The 17,061-nt window shown below is 35.2% G+C and overlaps 1 protein-coding gene across 5 annotated transcripts in view; it reads right to left on the bottom strand.

Annotated features, from left to right (window-relative positions):
* Positions 1–17,061, bottom strand: part of VPS13C (vacuolar protein sorting 13 homolog C) — a 98,180-nt gene that overhangs the window by 55,393 nt on the left and 25,726 nt on the right. For all 5 annotated transcript variants that reach the window (XR_012837516.1, XM_075765043.1, XM_075765042.1 and 2 more), the window contains 20 exons: positions 16,184–16,326; positions 14,568–14,760; positions 14,295–14,409; positions 13,831–13,967; positions 12,990–13,116; positions 12,233–12,350; positions 11,728–11,857; positions 11,264–11,342; positions 10,151–10,290; positions 9,387–9,540; positions 8,889–8,965; positions 8,675–8,734; positions 7,137–7,290; positions 5,758–5,874; positions 4,269–4,372; positions 3,792–3,959; positions 2,706–3,010; positions 2,240–2,387; positions 1,257–1,365; positions 686–819 (listed from right to left, as the gene is read on the bottom strand). Coding sequence is in view for 4 of the 5 variants with exons in the window: in XM_075765043.1 (XP_075621158.1) it covers positions 686–819; positions 1,257–1,365; positions 2,240–2,387; positions 2,706–3,010; positions 3,792–3,959; positions 4,269–4,372; positions 5,758–5,874; positions 7,137–7,290; positions 8,675–8,734; positions 8,889–8,965; positions 9,387–9,540; positions 10,151–10,290; positions 11,264–11,342; positions 11,728–11,857; positions 12,233–12,350; positions 12,990–13,116; positions 13,831–13,967; positions 14,295–14,409; positions 14,568–14,760; positions 16,184–16,326 (2,712 nt within the window). In the remaining variant the exon portion in view is untranslated. The remainder of the gene's footprint in view (positions 1–685; positions 820–1,256; positions 1,366–2,239; positions 2,388–2,705; positions 3,011–3,791; positions 3,960–4,268; positions 4,373–5,757; positions 5,875–7,136; positions 7,291–8,674; positions 8,735–8,888; positions 8,966–9,386; positions 9,541–10,150; positions 10,291–11,263; positions 11,343–11,727; positions 11,858–12,232; positions 12,351–12,989; positions 13,117–13,830; positions 13,968–14,294; positions 14,410–14,567; positions 14,761–16,183; positions 16,327–17,061) is intronic.

The raw sequence follows: 17,061 nt of genomic DNA, 5'->3' as shown, positions 1-17,061 counted from the left end.
TTTTTCCTATCTAAAAAACAGGAACCCAGATTTTGTATTGGACAAAGACACCTACAAAGATTTAGCGAAACAAAAATTATACACAAAAAACCCCCACCCACAAACCCAGCAAACTCTACAGTTATTTAAAATAACCTGCATACCTAAGCTGTTTGGTCTGACTCTTGAAAAAATGAAAGGTCATGCTGAGCTCTTCACATTTAAGTATCACAGACCTCTCCAGAAAAAAAACATGCTTGGACGATTTCTTATGAATAGGTATCTTTGTTAAAAGATTGTTTGTCATTTTCCCAATACTTGACCTACAGCCTAACCTTCAGATTTAGTATCTTTAAGGGAAAATACTAGTTCTAGCTTAACTATTTCAGGTGGTTTGTTACTAAGAGAATCATATGCAGCATTATCAAGGATATAGGCTAGGCGAGTGCAGAACATCTAAAAGAAGTCTGGTTTTCCCTGTTAGATGTATTTTGTATATTTAATATTCTAGAAATACAATCTCACATAATATAGACAAAAGAAAACAGCTAAAGAAACAGCTAAATAATGTGGGTTCTGGGGGTTTTTTTGTTGATATGTACCACATTCTTTAAATATTTAAAATGGACTTTATAGCCCACTACTTCTAATAGACAGACTTGAGTATTGGATTCAGTAACAATAAGTCTTACAGATGCATACATACCTCTTTGATTTCAAAATTAAGTAGCATATTGATTACATCTTCGTTTAATGGTTTTTTCCTCTTTTCAGACAGCATTTCTTCTGGAACACTCTTATCCTGCATCAAAACTGATTTCTCCATTTCTTTGGTTTTACCTGAAGCATTCAATAAATTGGTTAACTTTTGAAATTGCCACCATTTGTTTAGCTCAAGAAACACATCCAATTCTTTTATTCATTTAGATAGCTTACATTCACCCAATATAACCTAGCAACATTTCCACAAGCAGAGCCTTTAACTTCAGAGCAGGCAAAGAAAATAGAAGCATGTTCCGGCAACAAGACTCCTCTGACATCTCAATACCTCGCTAGTTCTGTGACAATTTAGCTAACATGATTACCAAAGTTTGTCTTGTAATGTTTCCACTTTTTTGAAGTATTAGAGTATGAACACTGTTCTTGCAAAATAAAAGAAGAGTTTATCACGCATCATATTCTCAGATCTAAGCTTGCTTTCCAGATAATAAATACTTTTCATTATTCCTGAAAGCTAACACACTTAATATTCACAACAAACAAATTCCATCTCTGACCTTCCTTTTGCAGCACTGATTTTGCATGAGTTTGTTTCCCTTCTGCTTCACCAAGGTTTTCCATCAACACTTTGAGAAAGACATTCAAATCCTCTTGACTTAACACAACCTACAAAATTACAGAACACAGCTCTGAGGAAAAAAACTTAAACTTATCACTAGTTAACAAAGCAGAATGACATTTCCTGGCAACAAGAGTGCTTATTTACAGGTATTTTGTCAGCAGCATTTTCCTAAAATGACACAATGAAATTTTTTAACTGCTTATTGTTAAAGGGTTAGGAGATTAAAGAAGTTTGTGACTTCTAAAGCTGTATCAAAATATATATCTACATATTAAAAGCAATGATAGGTTAAATCAAGGCTGCAATACTTTCCTGTAAACGACCTGTTACTTCATATTTTAATTCCAGTTTCACCCAAGATGTACCTGGTATTTTCTTTCACAGTATATAAATTGCCACAAAAACCAACTATCTTGAGGTCATTCATGGGAGACAGTAACTCCAGCTTCATAACTTCCTAAAGCAAGTATGTGCATAAATTTAAATTCCTCTCAAGAAGATTCTGTTTTTCTTTAAAAAAACCAAAAACAACAAACCCAAAACAAAAACCCCCATATCAAACAAAAAAAAGCACACTGAAAAAAGACTCACTAGGAGAACTGGTCCTGCCTGAAAAAAATTCTATTTAAGTTGGTCCTGCCTCATGGCAGGGAATAAACAAAACTCTTTGACATCCCTTCTGGTTTTCTCTTTTCTTTCTCTCAGTTTAATAAACCTACACAGCAGTTTGGATGTTTGATATAATGCTTTCAAACCTCTACATTCACACAGGTAGGTTGTTGACATCGCTGAAACTCACTCCACAGCTACTTAAAATTCACAGCTCTTTGCACCTTTGTGTCCAGAAATAACATAAAGCTTAGTTTTACATTAAGTATTATCACAAGCTTCTCACCACCTTCTTTTCACAAGACTTACATTCATTGTATCCAGATACCCTGTGATCTCCAATACTGGTAATTTGTGAAACCAAGCTGCAGATAGATTTCGTTTCACAGACAGGCTTAAATTAATAGGGTGAAGTATTTGAATGTCTGGATGTGACAGACCTGTCTCCACAGTGATCCTTAAAACAAAAGGAGCGGGGAAAAAAACAAACAACAAAACACATGATGGGGAAGTCAGAATTTAAGTCATATGTTACATTTCCGAAGTAATATCTTAATCTCAAATTTAGTATCTCTTTAGACTTAAACGGCTTCCTGAGCAGAAGAGTATTTTATTTTACCACTGATTTATTTGTCCTTAAGATAACAGGTCAGTATTTTAATACCAAGTATTTGACACTGTCACCAACCATGGTTTCTAAGCAAGTACATTGATATCCTATAGAGTATTAACATTACTAATTAGCTAAGGCATTACTTAGTAAAGTGCACTTTACCTTGACAGTTTCAGCTTTGTTAGCTGCACAGCCATTTTGTCAATGACTGGAGGGAGCAAACTGCCTTCTGGAGACACCAAGCTAAACTGGTTCTGAACCTTAATCAAGCCAAGATCTATGACTATAGCATTGGGGGAAACTGAGGACTGAGGAATGACTATAACTGGTGCTTTCAAGTGAATGTCCATTGCAAGTCGAAAACTCCTTTGAGCCAGGTCTTTTACACTGGTAGCAGCCTTTTCTGCAGCTTGGACTGTAGCAGCGCTAAGTGTCTCCTTAGCTGTCTGAAAGTTGTTCAAGAAGGTCTACAAGAAAAGGTTGAAGAGAAAGGAGAAATGTCTGTAAACAGGTTTTTACTATCTCATTTTACATCGTCAACCAGCACCACCCACCAATTATGCTGCCTACTATATTAAATTTTCTCTGAGGAAAGACAACTGAGTGCCTTCTGTCATGACCTCTAATAGAGGGGCAAAAACGTATTGACCAGTACAATCCACTCATGTTAAACCCACCTCTACTTTTTCTTCCTTTGTTAGCTTCCTTTACCTCATTAGCTTTTGAGGACATGTATTATTTTTAGAGTCCCTCTCTGCCCCCAGTGAATACTAATTCCTATTAAAGCCTGTACTGAATGACAAAAAGCCCACTAATGCTTTATTGAAAAAGCCAACATTAGGATACTTGACAAAGGTATTTGTCAGTGATTAATTTTCAGTCCTCATAGCATCTAACCTCACGGAAAGTTTGGCCTCTAATGTTAGCTCAGATATGTTTGCAATGAACTTGGGTTTTTGCCAGGGGGAGAGGGCAGCAAATACAAAACCCTCAAAATATCTTAATAGCACCAAGGTTTTCTCTATTTCCAAAGCAGAGGGTGGGAAGTCACCCACTTGCACCATGTTAGTTTTTTGAAATTCAAACCAGTTAAAGCTTACTTATCAAAAGTTTTTTAATAGTACACATGAAAAATTAAGCCTATCTTTTCTCTTTCAGAAACTTAAGTTACCACTTGTACTGGGGACACAAACAAGGAAGACCCATTTCAGAATGCAGCAGAAACATACAAAGGAAAAAAAGACTTACCAGAAGAGACATGAGAAATTTGTGAAGGTATACTATTTGAATACAGCCTACTTTCAAAGATACAGTACCATCCACTTTTGACATGTCAGTGTAGGCTTCTCCCTCAGTAGCATATGGATCTAATGTCAGATTGAAACTGAAAACTTCATCTCCTACTATAGACACAGCCTAAGAAGAGAAACAGTACCCACTAGCCATCAGCAGCTTCTATAAAGGTACTTAACACAAAAAAGAACTAAATATGTTGTGAGCCTATCAGATGTACATGTTAGATTTATTTATTACTTTTTTTAAAATCTTTTTGGACATCTATTCTTCCAATATGAAAACTATGCTTTACCATTTATCTTATTTGAAAAAAGGTACTCATCACAAATCAAACATTTTAAAAAGGATAGAATATGTATTACATTTTACTTGTATACACACAAAACTAACCAAGAATCAAGTAAAACTTAAAATCTTGTAATTGAGTACTTGTTTATGAAGGGTCCTTGAATCAACATCTATGACAACTATGTCTTTAAGCCGGGCAAAGAATACAGTGTGACTTGGTTGAAGGAGAAGAGATGAGTCAAGACCTGTAAAGTATAAAGAGAGAAACAGTAGTACTGCGTGACAGAAATAACACCCATTTTCAGGGTGAGGACAAACAACACCAGGAGGGGAGGTGAGAAAAGTTACAGAAATTATACATTGCAACAAACAATTATTCTGTTAATAGTTTGCTATATTCAATAAAGATTTTTCAGAAACCCACAAAAAAAGTACCTAAGCATACTTGATTCTCTCCTCTGTTTCCAAATGAAATGTCAGTTAACACATCCCTTGTTGAAGAGATTGTAAATAAAAGAGCTCTATTCAATCCAAGGCATTTTAGTCTCCCTGTATCCAAATCAGAATAATTACAAGTAATTCCCCAACTACCATAACTTCTCCAGAACAAAAAAAGTACTGCAAGTTCTGGAAATAGAGACTGTTTGCATTTTATCAGTCAAACACACAAGATAAGTATCTTGTCTAGAGTTCAAACCCAAGCCCATACACTGTGCTGCCTGTTGTTAAACTCTAAGAATGTGACCATAACTACAGCTTTGAACAAAACAGGAAAATTTCTAATGCAGGTATCATGTCAATATCAATCATCTCTGGCAAGAAATGAGCTACTATTCATAGAAAAGTATTCAAACAATAGTTATAAAACTATAAATCTGAGTAAGCTAACTCAATAGCTTAGTTATAAAAAGATATAACTAAGCTATTGAGTTAGCTTACTCAGATTTTTCTATCAAAAAAGATGCTGTCATACTGTATTTGAATACACTTTTGTGTACAAAATCTTGTGTGAATACATCAAATGATTTAGAGATGGGCACAAGCAAGAGACTTTTTATGAACTGTATTACATGTTGTTGTATACCACACATTCTTAAATATTTGTACTAAGAGAGAGTTTTGGCAACTATTAAGATGGTAGCTATAACCAAACTTGGAAGTGAAACTTCGCTCCCCCCTCAGAGAATTATTGATAGCCCCTCTGAGGGGTGAAAAAAGCATCAAGAAAACAAAACCAAAGCAAGAAACCCAAACAAACCCTAAGAGTTCAAAACCAAAGAAAACAGTCTTATGGGGTTTTTTTTATCCTAAATAATTCAGGTATACCGGAAAAATATTCAAAGCTTAGTACAATGTGAAAAGCCACACATGACCAAACTTCTTCAAAGCATAAACCTAATTACCTGAAGAATAATATATCATGCTTTTCTAGCTGGAGGCAAAAACATTATGACAGACTAGAAGACTAACTTCAACAACAATACCACACACCATGTTTGTACAGATAACAATTTTTTAAAAAGCATCAGATGTTGAAAATTTACACCTTAGATATCTTTTAGTCCAATTATTAGCAGTTGCTTTGAAACTAAACTACTAGATCAGTCACTACTAACCAAGAATTTAATACCTTGTATCTTGATCTCTGCAATGTTCTTTTTTTCATCACAAATATTTAAACAGAAAGCATCCAGCTTGGCAAAAAGCTTCAAGTCAAAGACATCCTTATCCTTGGAAGGTCTAGCCACTAGAAATGAGAGAGAGAGAGAGAGAAGTGTGGGGATTTTCAAAGTACATATAATTTATATTTTCCCTTGAATTCCTGAGAGTATTTGAGGGCTGTTTTGGTCTAGGGAGTCTTTTTGGCATTCAGATAACTTAGTTTTGTTTCCTGTCGTTTCTTTCATCACCACTATCATGACTAAGTCTGTAACATCCCATCTCAGAGCCACAAGTCTTCCTGTGAAGGCAAGTCTAGTGATAAGAGTAAAACATGTCAGCATTTGCTTGTGATTCTATGTCTGTGTTACTCCCATCTAGTGATGGCTCTCTATTGGAACAATTTTACTTTTTTTTAAATGAAGGGTATTTGCTGTGTTAAGAGGAAACAAATTGCACAGTATACTTATTTTTAACATTAAATCAATAACTCAGTAGGTTCACAGTAGTGTTTTTTTCAGGTTATCTAATATTTCCAGGTTTTACAAGAGCAAGTGTTAAGGCTGGGAAGAACAAGGTGAAGTCACACAAAAGCATCAGAAACTATCTGTGGGGGAAGACCAGAAGCCATCAGACCTCACTGATGGTCTGCACCTTCACTAACCAAGAGTAGCAAAGTGTTTATCCAAGAGCTCAAATATTTATGGCCATAGTTAAACTGTATGCAGCAGCAGCTTCTTTTTCAGCCTGCAGATTCAAACGCGGGCCATTTAAAATTACAAGTGATTCTGAACAGTCTTCACTAGATAACTCATTTCCAACTCACCTGATGCTTGAGTTTTACATTAAGTATGAAAGACAGTGCAGCTGCTCCCCTCTAGCCTATTTTGATATGAATGTATATTTTGTTTCAGTGCTACAGGAAGAGCAAGATTTTCATTAGGCTAGCAAAGGACTCGACTACTTCCAAAGTATATTGAAATTGCCTAGATCAATAACAAGTCATATTCAAAGTACTATTAATCTCCTTTATTTTACCATGAACACTAAGATTATGCTGCTGTTTGAGTCCTTGAAGCTCGCAGAAATCTCATTTACTCATATTCAAGTCTATTTGTAAAATGGCAACAAAACAAGAATAGAAAGCTCACCTGAAAACACCATTTATGATCATAATCATAGTTTAATTTATTTTATTTTTTTTAAAGCAGTCCTCCAGCCTAGTGAGCAAAAGTCACATGACCTTTGATCTTCACCCCACACCACAAGCTAATCAGGTTTCTCTGGATTTGTTCGTTTTGCCAGCATGCAACACCTTGAGAGCCATCATTTTGACAAACACAACTGTACCTTTCTTCAATCTAGTGTCATCTTCTTGCTTTTCATGTTTAGTTGGTGTGTCTCCACTGCTTTCATTGCCTGATGGACTGACAGCTGTTAGAAAACTGACAGCAGACATAAGGGCCTCTGTATGCAGTAGAAGGTTCAATGATGAAAAAGCTACCTGTTGAAAACATGAGACTCCATATGACAAAAAAAACCCCCAAAACCTTACAGTATAAGAGTTGGACTCAAAAACACCCAATGGAATATAAAAATTTCTTAGAAACAAAAAAGTTGCATGTGTTACCAGAAAGAGATCATGAAGTAAAAAAGCTTTCTGTAAAGCAGAAACGTGGTAAACTTAGAAAATAAGCAAACCTAACAATAACCCAACAGCTGTAACTGTTATCCTAGAACCTCCTCAGTACAAAAGCAAAGTGATACAACATTAATTTAGAAGCATTAAATGAGTGAAAACCTTATTGTGAAAAACTGCATTAAACAAGTAGAAAACTTAGATGACAGAGAGATACACCTGGAATAAGTAGTCTAGGATTCAATCTCCTCGAGCAATATGCTCTGTCAAACACAGACTCACTCTTGAATGCTCCTGCAATAACGCAGTACTACACGAATGGATAAGTGGCAGGTGGCTGCTATGTAGATACTTAGTATAAATGTATTTCTCAACAAATCCATGAAGGGTGTCCAAAAGGTAAGTGTCTGCCATGTAGTTTACTAAAAGTAATCTGCCTGAATGGGCTTGAAATTGGAAAAAGAGCCCAAATGCAATTCTTCCAGACACAAAAGTCCCACTGAAGAGTTGCAAGGCAACACCTGATGATGTATAGAAAGCTGAGTTCTCTTAGTATCAGCACTGTCCTGTAGGATGAAGTCAGTCAACTCAGTATGTATATCCACCTCAGTAGCACTGGAGTAGTAAAATGTCATCCCCCGCTGCAGCTTAGGAACCTTTTCTTGGCAAAAAGATTCCAGTATTAACTAGACTTCCCTGATGAAACCTACAGATACTCTAAAACTATTAGGTGCCAAGTGAAATATTTCAGTCTTCACATCAAAAAATGGCAGGCAAAATAATGCCATAAAGTTATGGCATAGGAGGGAGGTACCTATCACAGAAAACTGACAGTCCTTTAAGGTTTATTTCCAGAATTCCTCAAGACACAGTTTTTCCTTTGATTGAAATCTCTGAATCAAAAATACACCAAACAGTACAACAGTTAGAACTTAAGAAGTTCAGTACTTGCTATCTAAAAACACTTCCCTATATTGATCCCATATGCATGAGAAGATGCATTCTTACATTACTTCAAATTTTATCCACGCGAGCCTGCTAGACAGTTTTTCGTCATAGTTAAGAAACAGACTAAACATGCTGCTCTTGTATTAAGTTGTATAAAAACTTTCAAGTACATTTTAACTGTTTAAATGCCCCTGCTGCAAAACCAAGAAGGATACAGGAAAGCCAAAAAATCCTTATTGACTCCTCCCTCCTAAGCAAGCAAACCAAAAGAAAATGAGCAATAAAATCTGCAAGCACTCACTTGAATCATCTGTTCAGTGTTGTCAAAATTTGCCTGAAAGTGTGGCCCATTTCTGTCAGCCTGAAAATAATGATTCACATGAAGGAATATTAATTGCAACCAGTCACTGTGCTCTTCAGAAGATTCAAAACAATCCAGTAGCTCTGAATAGTAGATTTAAGACTGTAATATATAAAAGTTCATTAAAAATAGATTTTAAAAGCTTTATGTATACCTTGATATATTCCACCTTCAGAAGGTCTAAGCCAGGTTTATCTGAGGAACTAATTAGATGAATGGGTGCTTTTTTACCTGTAACATATCACATGAAATACACAAGAATTAGGGTAATTTCTGTTCCAATTAATCTGTGCCTTGAAGGTAGGGATTAGCTTTCCATACCATTAGTTAAAATACATTGCATCACCAAACATGAATCACTGGTTTCTCTTTGTTAAGTCCAAAATGGCAAGTTTGTATCCCTTCTCCATCCAAAGACTGAGCACTAAGCTATTTATTTATCTACAAAGCCTTATGGTGGGAGTCCAGAGCTTCTCAACTGTCCCAATGGGACAAGCGCTGCCAATGGACAGTTGCATACTAAGTACCGTAACCAGAAAACTAGAACATTTGGATTTCAGTAAGCACAAGAGACAGGACAGCCACTGTTTCAGACCAATTGCTTTATATTTATACACACACACACTTATACTTCTCTTCCATTGCTTATTACCTCCAATTTCATAGTAATCCAAGCTTATTTTCTTTAAATAAGATACAGCTGCTAAATTATATGTTCTGACAGTAGCTTCTGTTCCAAGATGCATTACATCAAATACAAGTACCGTTTCCTCAGTTTTCTTTTGCCTGGTGAGTTCTACTAAAACCTGGATGAGCAAGAAATACACAGTTATACCATCTTCTCACATGTCATATTCTCACCATTCAAACTGGCAATAAAAACAAACACAAAATTAATGCCTTACCAGCTTTACTCGAAGTATTATTTTTGTACAGACTTCAAGTGTAAAAATAGGTTAAAAAGTGATTGTTTGATGGTGAGAGATACAAATATCACAGAAATATGTGGGATGTGCTCTTTACAAGTGACCTGCCTCAGTATTTACTTTGTTTTTCCAGGGCAAATTTGCCACCCTCCACTCTGAAATTATGGCTTGGTATTATTGTTTTCTACCAAAACTACTCCAGTAAGGGGATTTTTTCCTGATTTTTTTTTTAATATATACACACAGATGAAGTATGTATATGTATTTTATTCATATACATACCATATATTAAAAAAAACCTCATACACATACCATATATAAATAACTTATACATAGAAATATGTATGTATATACATACATGTGTATTTTTTTGTTTGGTGGCTATGTTTTTGCATCCACTAAATCTGGAGAACACTGGTAATAGAGTATTGGATTATTTTTTTTTAATATTCTTTATGTAGAAGGTAAAATTAGAATTAAAGATATATACCTCTTTAATTTCAAACTTCAACTGAAGATCTGTCAGTTCCTCTTTAGCAGGCTGCTTATTTCTTATTTCTTCTCCTTTAGTAAGTGACTTCTCAGTTGGTTCAGAACTTTCCTCAAAATCAAAATATTCTTCTTCAGAGTCTGCAGAAGAGAAAGAACTTCCTTCTTAGTAAATGTTTTGCAGAAATGGGTAAATATTCCACACTCTCTTTCCCATTCCAATGTGATTTTAAACTGTATGAGCATTTTAAACCTAATATGACAAAAGTATACTTTTTAAAGCTATGCTGCTTTCTTACCCGTTGGATGAAAAGTGAAGAAAATTAAAGCCCTATTAAGGAAAGCACTAGAGTTTAGCTGTATCATTAGACAATCAAGAATGCATATAAGGAAAACCAGTTATAAAGCAAGCTCCAGGAACAAGTTTCCCAGGTTCCACTATAGGAAAGTTCTTCTCTAGAACAGCCACAAAGTAAATGCTCAGATCAGGTATCAATGTCAATACAGTAATAAGCCATTTGTTATTCTAGTTCGGCATTTTCAGAAAAATGAGAGCTTTGCTAATGCCACTCAGGACAGTACACATGTAACAGTCTATTTTTACCACATGTTCACTGTTAATGCAAGCGTACACATCCTTTACACATGTTATTCACCTGTTTTATGTGCCCACTGCAAAGTATGTGTCCGGAAGTGACAGCAGCAGCAGATTAGTAAATCTGTTTTTAGATTTAAGTCAATTCTGAAATAACAGGTTCCTCAATATTCTCTGCTAAAAAGATATCTCATGACATCTGAATATTTAAATTGGTTTGCTAATGGCATCCTAATACAGTTGTTATTATTAGCTCACATTTGAAGAGGTTGCTTATGCTAAATATTATTTAATCCCCAAAATAAGGTTTTTTGCTTTTTTTTTAAAAAAAAAAAGTTTATTATTCTGAGGTAACATCAGCATCTTAATCAAATCTGCACTTGAAGTTAGAGATGATGAATCATACTCTTCTCTACTGTCCTTAAAACATGTTTTAAGATCAATAGCAGCCTGAAAATGTTAGCTATTCCATATGTTATAGCCTTCTACTTTTACAAAGGCATATCTGCAGCTTCTTACCTGACACTATGTCTGCTAACAACTGGTGTGTATTAAGTAACCCTTTGCTAACAACAGGAATTGTGGGAATAGCCAGTACCTAGAGGGAGGGAAAAAAGAAAAAAAAAAACCCACATTATTTTGAAGTTTGCATGTTTGGTATGTTCAGTAATATTTTCTACTGATGATCCATGTTTCACCTTGCCTCCCCCATATTACTTAGAAAGGTCAGTTTTGCCAATACTTAGATTGAAACCAGCAGGACAACGACAAAGCCTAGGACAATGACAAAGCTAGCCCTGTCTGAATAAGCCCGGCATGTTCTGGTAAGTCACAATCAAGACACTTGGCCTCACTCAGCTTGGCAACAGATCTCTTACTTCAAGTGAAGAAGACCACAGAAATTAGCAGGAATTCACATTTATAATGCTCACTTTAGTGATGTCTTTTTTTTATCTCAGTTTTTTTACTTAAAGTCAGCTTACCTTTGTGCTTGGAACTGACACAGGTGACTTCTGAGGCAATGGAATGCTATCAATCAGATCAAAAATTCCCTTGATTTTCTGGTCAGAGAGTCTGACATGCACCAAAGGAAGTCCTCCTGACACTTTAAACCTTTGTTAAAAAAAAAAAAAAAATAAAATAAAAGGTTACACTCCAAGAAAAAAAAAAAACCATACCAATTCTTGATTTAAATCTTACCAATATCTATACTCGTACATCAAGATCACATCACAGTAAAGCTAGTGATTCTGCATTAAAACTAGGTCTTGGACTCCGTTTAAACAGTATAGGTAGTAACCAGTGAAGGTGACCAGGGAACTACTAGCCAAAGAAGGTTTCATAAAAAGTAGTAGTAAGCTGCTTCTATTTCTTAAGTTAATACCTTGAAATTATAAAGTGTAACTGAACCTTTGGGGAAAATACAGTTTTCTTTTCTCTAAGTACACAGTAATTAAAAAAGAAGTCCTTTCAACATTAATATATTACTTTGCCATCCTGGTATCTCTTTCCACCATCGATTTTGCCAACTGCACATGAATATCCATAGGTTGTAATATGTGCAAAGTTGATGGATGTTGAAAACGAGCCTTCTTCCAGTCTTCACCTGCGAATGTTCAGTAAATTTAGATTAAAGACCATTGCTTGCTAATTGCTTTAATTAAGGTATCATTAAAGTAATCAAATGGCATCACCAGGAAAGGTTAAAGAACTCAGAAACTAGACAAACCTAAAACAGTTTGGGTAAAGTATTTTAAGAGCTTTTGAATCCATTTTCACTAGTTCTTAATAGTATATTGCCTTAGCAACTGTAAGCCAAATTCTACACTAAAAGATGCATCTGAATATAGAACCCTAAAAAAAAAAATAGATACATGGATAGATAAATATAAAACAGTAACCTAGCATTCTGTTGACTGCACAAACTTAAGTCCAAATGAAGTATTAAGGCAGATTTTAGCTGTGTTTTCCTGCATATGACAGAAAACATAATAGTTGTATGCACTTAAGTTGCTTGCTGGCATCAAAGTAAAGAGGTGATACACAAGACCAAATGAAAAAGCAAGCAGCTGTTTGAAGAGAAACAAACAAATTTTTTCTACAGTTCAATACCAGACATGTATTATAATCTATCCTACAGTTAACTACTAGTTTTGGTTTTTTCTTTAAAAAACATATTTCTTTATCACAGGTAGGTAGCCTTCATCAATATTTTGAGTCAACAGCAACGATGTTGTTTTGTTACCTGTTCTTCCAAAAAGAAGTTGCACATTTTTTATTTCCACTTCAAACTTGTCATAAGCTTTGTCCATAATTTCCTCTAAAGATGAAAAGCTAGAAGCTTGACTACTGCCTTGATTTATGCTGTTCAGCTAAACACATAAAGCACAAGATAAAGTTAAATCTACAACTTACATATATGTGCTACTAATTCTAGTGAATATGAAAAAGATGATAGATAAGAGTTTATGACTGACATTTGGACTCTTACAGAGAGAGATCTTCATTCATTTCACACTTAAGAAGCTGGTTTTTATTACTTCTGTCAATCTACTTAAGCTACGCAAAAAAGAATTTTGCTTAGTTTACAAGTTTACTGTTGGAGTACAACTAAAATATTTAATCAGTCAACTACAATCAAGTTAAATTATTGTAATCTTTCAATTTTATTGTAATCTTTCAATTTTATAAGAACAAGGGAATCAACTTTCAAACTCCAAGAGAAAAATTATATTCTCTTTTATTAATAAAAGGCTATCATTTTACAAAAAAAAGAAAAAAAGTTCATGTGCTTTGCTGAAGAAGTGAAAGATATTAAATTATAAGCTATTACAATCTTGATGACAAAATGAAAATGTTTCCTGGGGAGATTAACTAGTGCAAGTATGTCAAAGACAACTTAACAGCTCTGAACACTGATCAAATTGCTGACCTAAATTTATTTGGTAAGAAACATAATAAGTTAAAACACATTCACACAGATGATTATCTCTGCATTCTGAAAACAAGACAGTTTCAGATGACACCTATGTTGAGAGAAAAGAATATTTTCTTCCTCTGAGCTTTTAAGAGGGTCATTTCTATACCTGAAATGTACCAAAGTCCAAAATCAGCAAATCTGATTTTTCATGGTAGAAACCCGTCTGTGGAACCACAAGGTAGGAAGGTTTCAGATTAATCTTCAAGTCAAGGACTTTCCGCATTTCAATAATATGAACTAATCCTTAAATAAAAAGGGACATTAAAATTTAAATGCTAATCACAATTGAAACATTTGTGCTAGTCAACATATAAAGAGATGCTATCTATCTGAAAGATAATGCATCTTGAGTAAAGACTTACTTTTGTAACTTTCTACTGATTTCTCACCAAACTCAATGCTCCTCCCCACAAAACATCCACTAATCCTCTAAGACAAAAACTCAAGGAAAAAACCCAATCATACTATTTGGCCAGCAATCAAAACATAAGCGAAGTGTTTAGAAAATCATATTGAAACATTTTAGGACATTCAAGGGTTCACCTCAGGTGAGAGTTGTTATTATCCTACCTGTAGCTGTTCTTTCCTTGATTTCTTCCAGCTTCATTAATGTGGCTGATGTTAATCTTTCAAGATCCATTCCCTTGCTTGTCTGAAAGAATTCTACCATTGCATTTATTGTTCTCTTTAAAAAAAAAAAAAAACAAACCAAAAAACAAGAATTAACAATATACAGAGAAGTCATTCAGTAAAAACTCAAAACTGGATCTTGACAGAGCAAAGAGAATAACAGCAGAGAAAGGAGAAACAGAAAAAGAGGTAAGAGTTTTGGTTACTACTCACTGCATCATATTTTATTTCCACAGGCTGTGATTCAATAGTAAGACTCTGGTCAGCAGTACTATCCTCTGGGTTAACATTAAACTCTATCTTAAGCAGAGAAGACTTGCTATCCCCTATGGAAGCCACAAGAGATGGTACAATGTTTTCTTGTCTCAGGCCTGTAACATACCAGTTTTCAAGCTTTGCTTCAACCCTAAAGAAGATGAATAGTTAATAATACTTAATTAGAATACAGAACACAGTTCCACCTAGGAAAGACAAGCAAGATGAGAAAGCCTTTGATAAAGCCAAACACGACTAGCTTCATAGGACTAGCATACCACATGGTTAAGAAATTGTTACATTAATAAATTGGAAAAATAAATAGGAGGCAAGTTGTTCACAGCAACACAATGGTGATATTTTCTTTTTACCTGCTGTTATCTGCAATGTGGGCTTTCAGCTCATGTTTATTACGAAAATCAGTTGCAAGAGAAAAGAAAGGCAGAATATTTATGCTGCAGGTGAAAAGAGTAGGAACGTTAACTGCTACGTATTGATTTCAAAAATCAGTTACAGACTTGTTTTGGTGCAAAGAGGTATTCTTTACTGACAGCTTCCCTGGCAATACTGTTAAGTGGAGTCAGTAGAAAAATGCCTCTGAAAGAAAGCCATAGGAACCCCACCAAACCACACAAACTTCATTCGACCTTAGAAATACCTATTAGATACGATACCAATTTTCAGGTCCTGGATCTCCATCACTGGAATCCTTGACTTTGGGAGGCAACACGGTTTGGGCATAATCAGTGTCACAAGCCTGGCTCCACTGAAATAACCTAATTATATTTTTCCAGAAACTTAAAATCAACTAACGTATCTATGGAACTGCTTCAGTCTTGCCAACTAAATTACATGGCATGCATTCATGTAAAATATTCCCAAAGCTCTTTTTATTTTTGTACAGCATTCAGGCTGCACCTTTAACAGTCCCCAAAACAGCTTTTAGCAAAAATATTTCAAAAGTCAGCAGCTGAGCTGGTGATCTTACACAAAGTCAGAAGATGAAGGAACTGCAAATGAAAGCCTGAAAAGTGCACAGACTAGTTTTCCAGACACTGAAAATCTTATTCGTTGACTGTATAATCCAATAATTTGTGTTCAATATTTCTGGTGCGCCCTCTCTTAAAACACAGGAAGGACTTTGCTTCCTACATGCTGGTTAATCTCCTACCCACAACACACAGACACAAGTTTTTCATTTCTGTAGGAAGCAAGCAACACATTCAGTAGCCTGGCTGGAGTGTGTTAGCCAGACCATTTCACACCACTTAGGTATCATTTCCCAAAAGTAATATTCAGTACTTCAACATCTGGATTCAAGGAAGAGCTGATTATTGTTTATGAAGACTAACAAATAGTATTCCTCTCTTCATTCCATGTTATGTTATCCACCAAATTATGTGGCCGTAACTTCTCAACAGAGTGCAACTGCAGAATGCCCATAAATTTAAAAGTCAATATTCAACATAATGCACTATACAAGAAAAGATGAAAAATGTTCAGGGGTGGGGTGGGGTGGGAGGGAAGGGAGGAGAGAAGATGTGTCTACAAAAAGAAAATACCAATCCAATTACTTAATGGCTTGTGCTCCTGGGCGCTGTGATATTTTGGTACTCAGATCAATTATCTGTACTTTAAGAGTTTCTGCCACATTCTTGTCTTCTTTAATTGTAAGAGAAGTGCTTAACAGCTTCAGCGTCACAACATGGGCAACATACTAGTGAGAAGGACAGAGAAAACTACAATTAGTCATCTTGATACAAATAATTTCTCAGAACTCCTAATTTCAACAAATCTAATAAAACACGGTATTTAAAGCTATTCCAGCTGACTAAGGTAATATACATATCCCTACGTAGGAAGCAAAGTATAGAGTCTTTACCTTCCTTCAACCTTTATCAATCATTTCTTTAACATAAAACAGTGTATTACAAGAAATGCAGAGCAGATATAGTCCATATCTCTTTTCAGGATTCAGGGAAGTTTTTTTTAAAAACAGGAAAGCAAGCATAGCTAAACTACACTCAGTAGAGAGCTAGCAAGATCAACAAACAAAATCATCATAATCCCATCAAATAACTAAATTTTAGAAAACATTCATATACACCTTTGTCAGTCTTGCTACTGAATGTCATCTCTCAACCTTGTCAAGAAAGGGTTCTGGCTTCCTGACACACGTACCATTTTATGACTGTGTCAATCAGCAACCTAAGAAGAATCAAATAATACTTCTTATCTCAATTTGAAGCCTGCACCTTTCTTCAGGGTACTGAAAGAGATGAGTACCTTTACATCTGTTTTGTCTAAGTGGAATTTGGTCTAAAAATGGAAGTTCTTCTACACAGGTTAGCAAGAAAAGCATGAAACAGAAAAGAAAAAAAAAGCACCAGTACTGGGCACTGTTTGGCCTGTGTCTCTTTGCTGGTAAGAGATGCTTGCTGCTGCTCTGCTC

The sequence above is a fragment of the Balearica regulorum genome, chromosome 12, assembly GCF_011004875.1.
Source record: "Balearica regulorum gibbericeps isolate bBalReg1 chromosome 12, bBalReg1.pri, whole genome shotgun sequence".
Lineage (NCBI taxonomy): Eukaryota > Metazoa > Chordata > Aves > Gruiformes > Gruidae > Balearica > Balearica regulorum.
The sequence above is the reverse complement of the archived record's forward strand: the minus strand, read 5'-3'. Positions and strand labels throughout refer to the sequence as shown.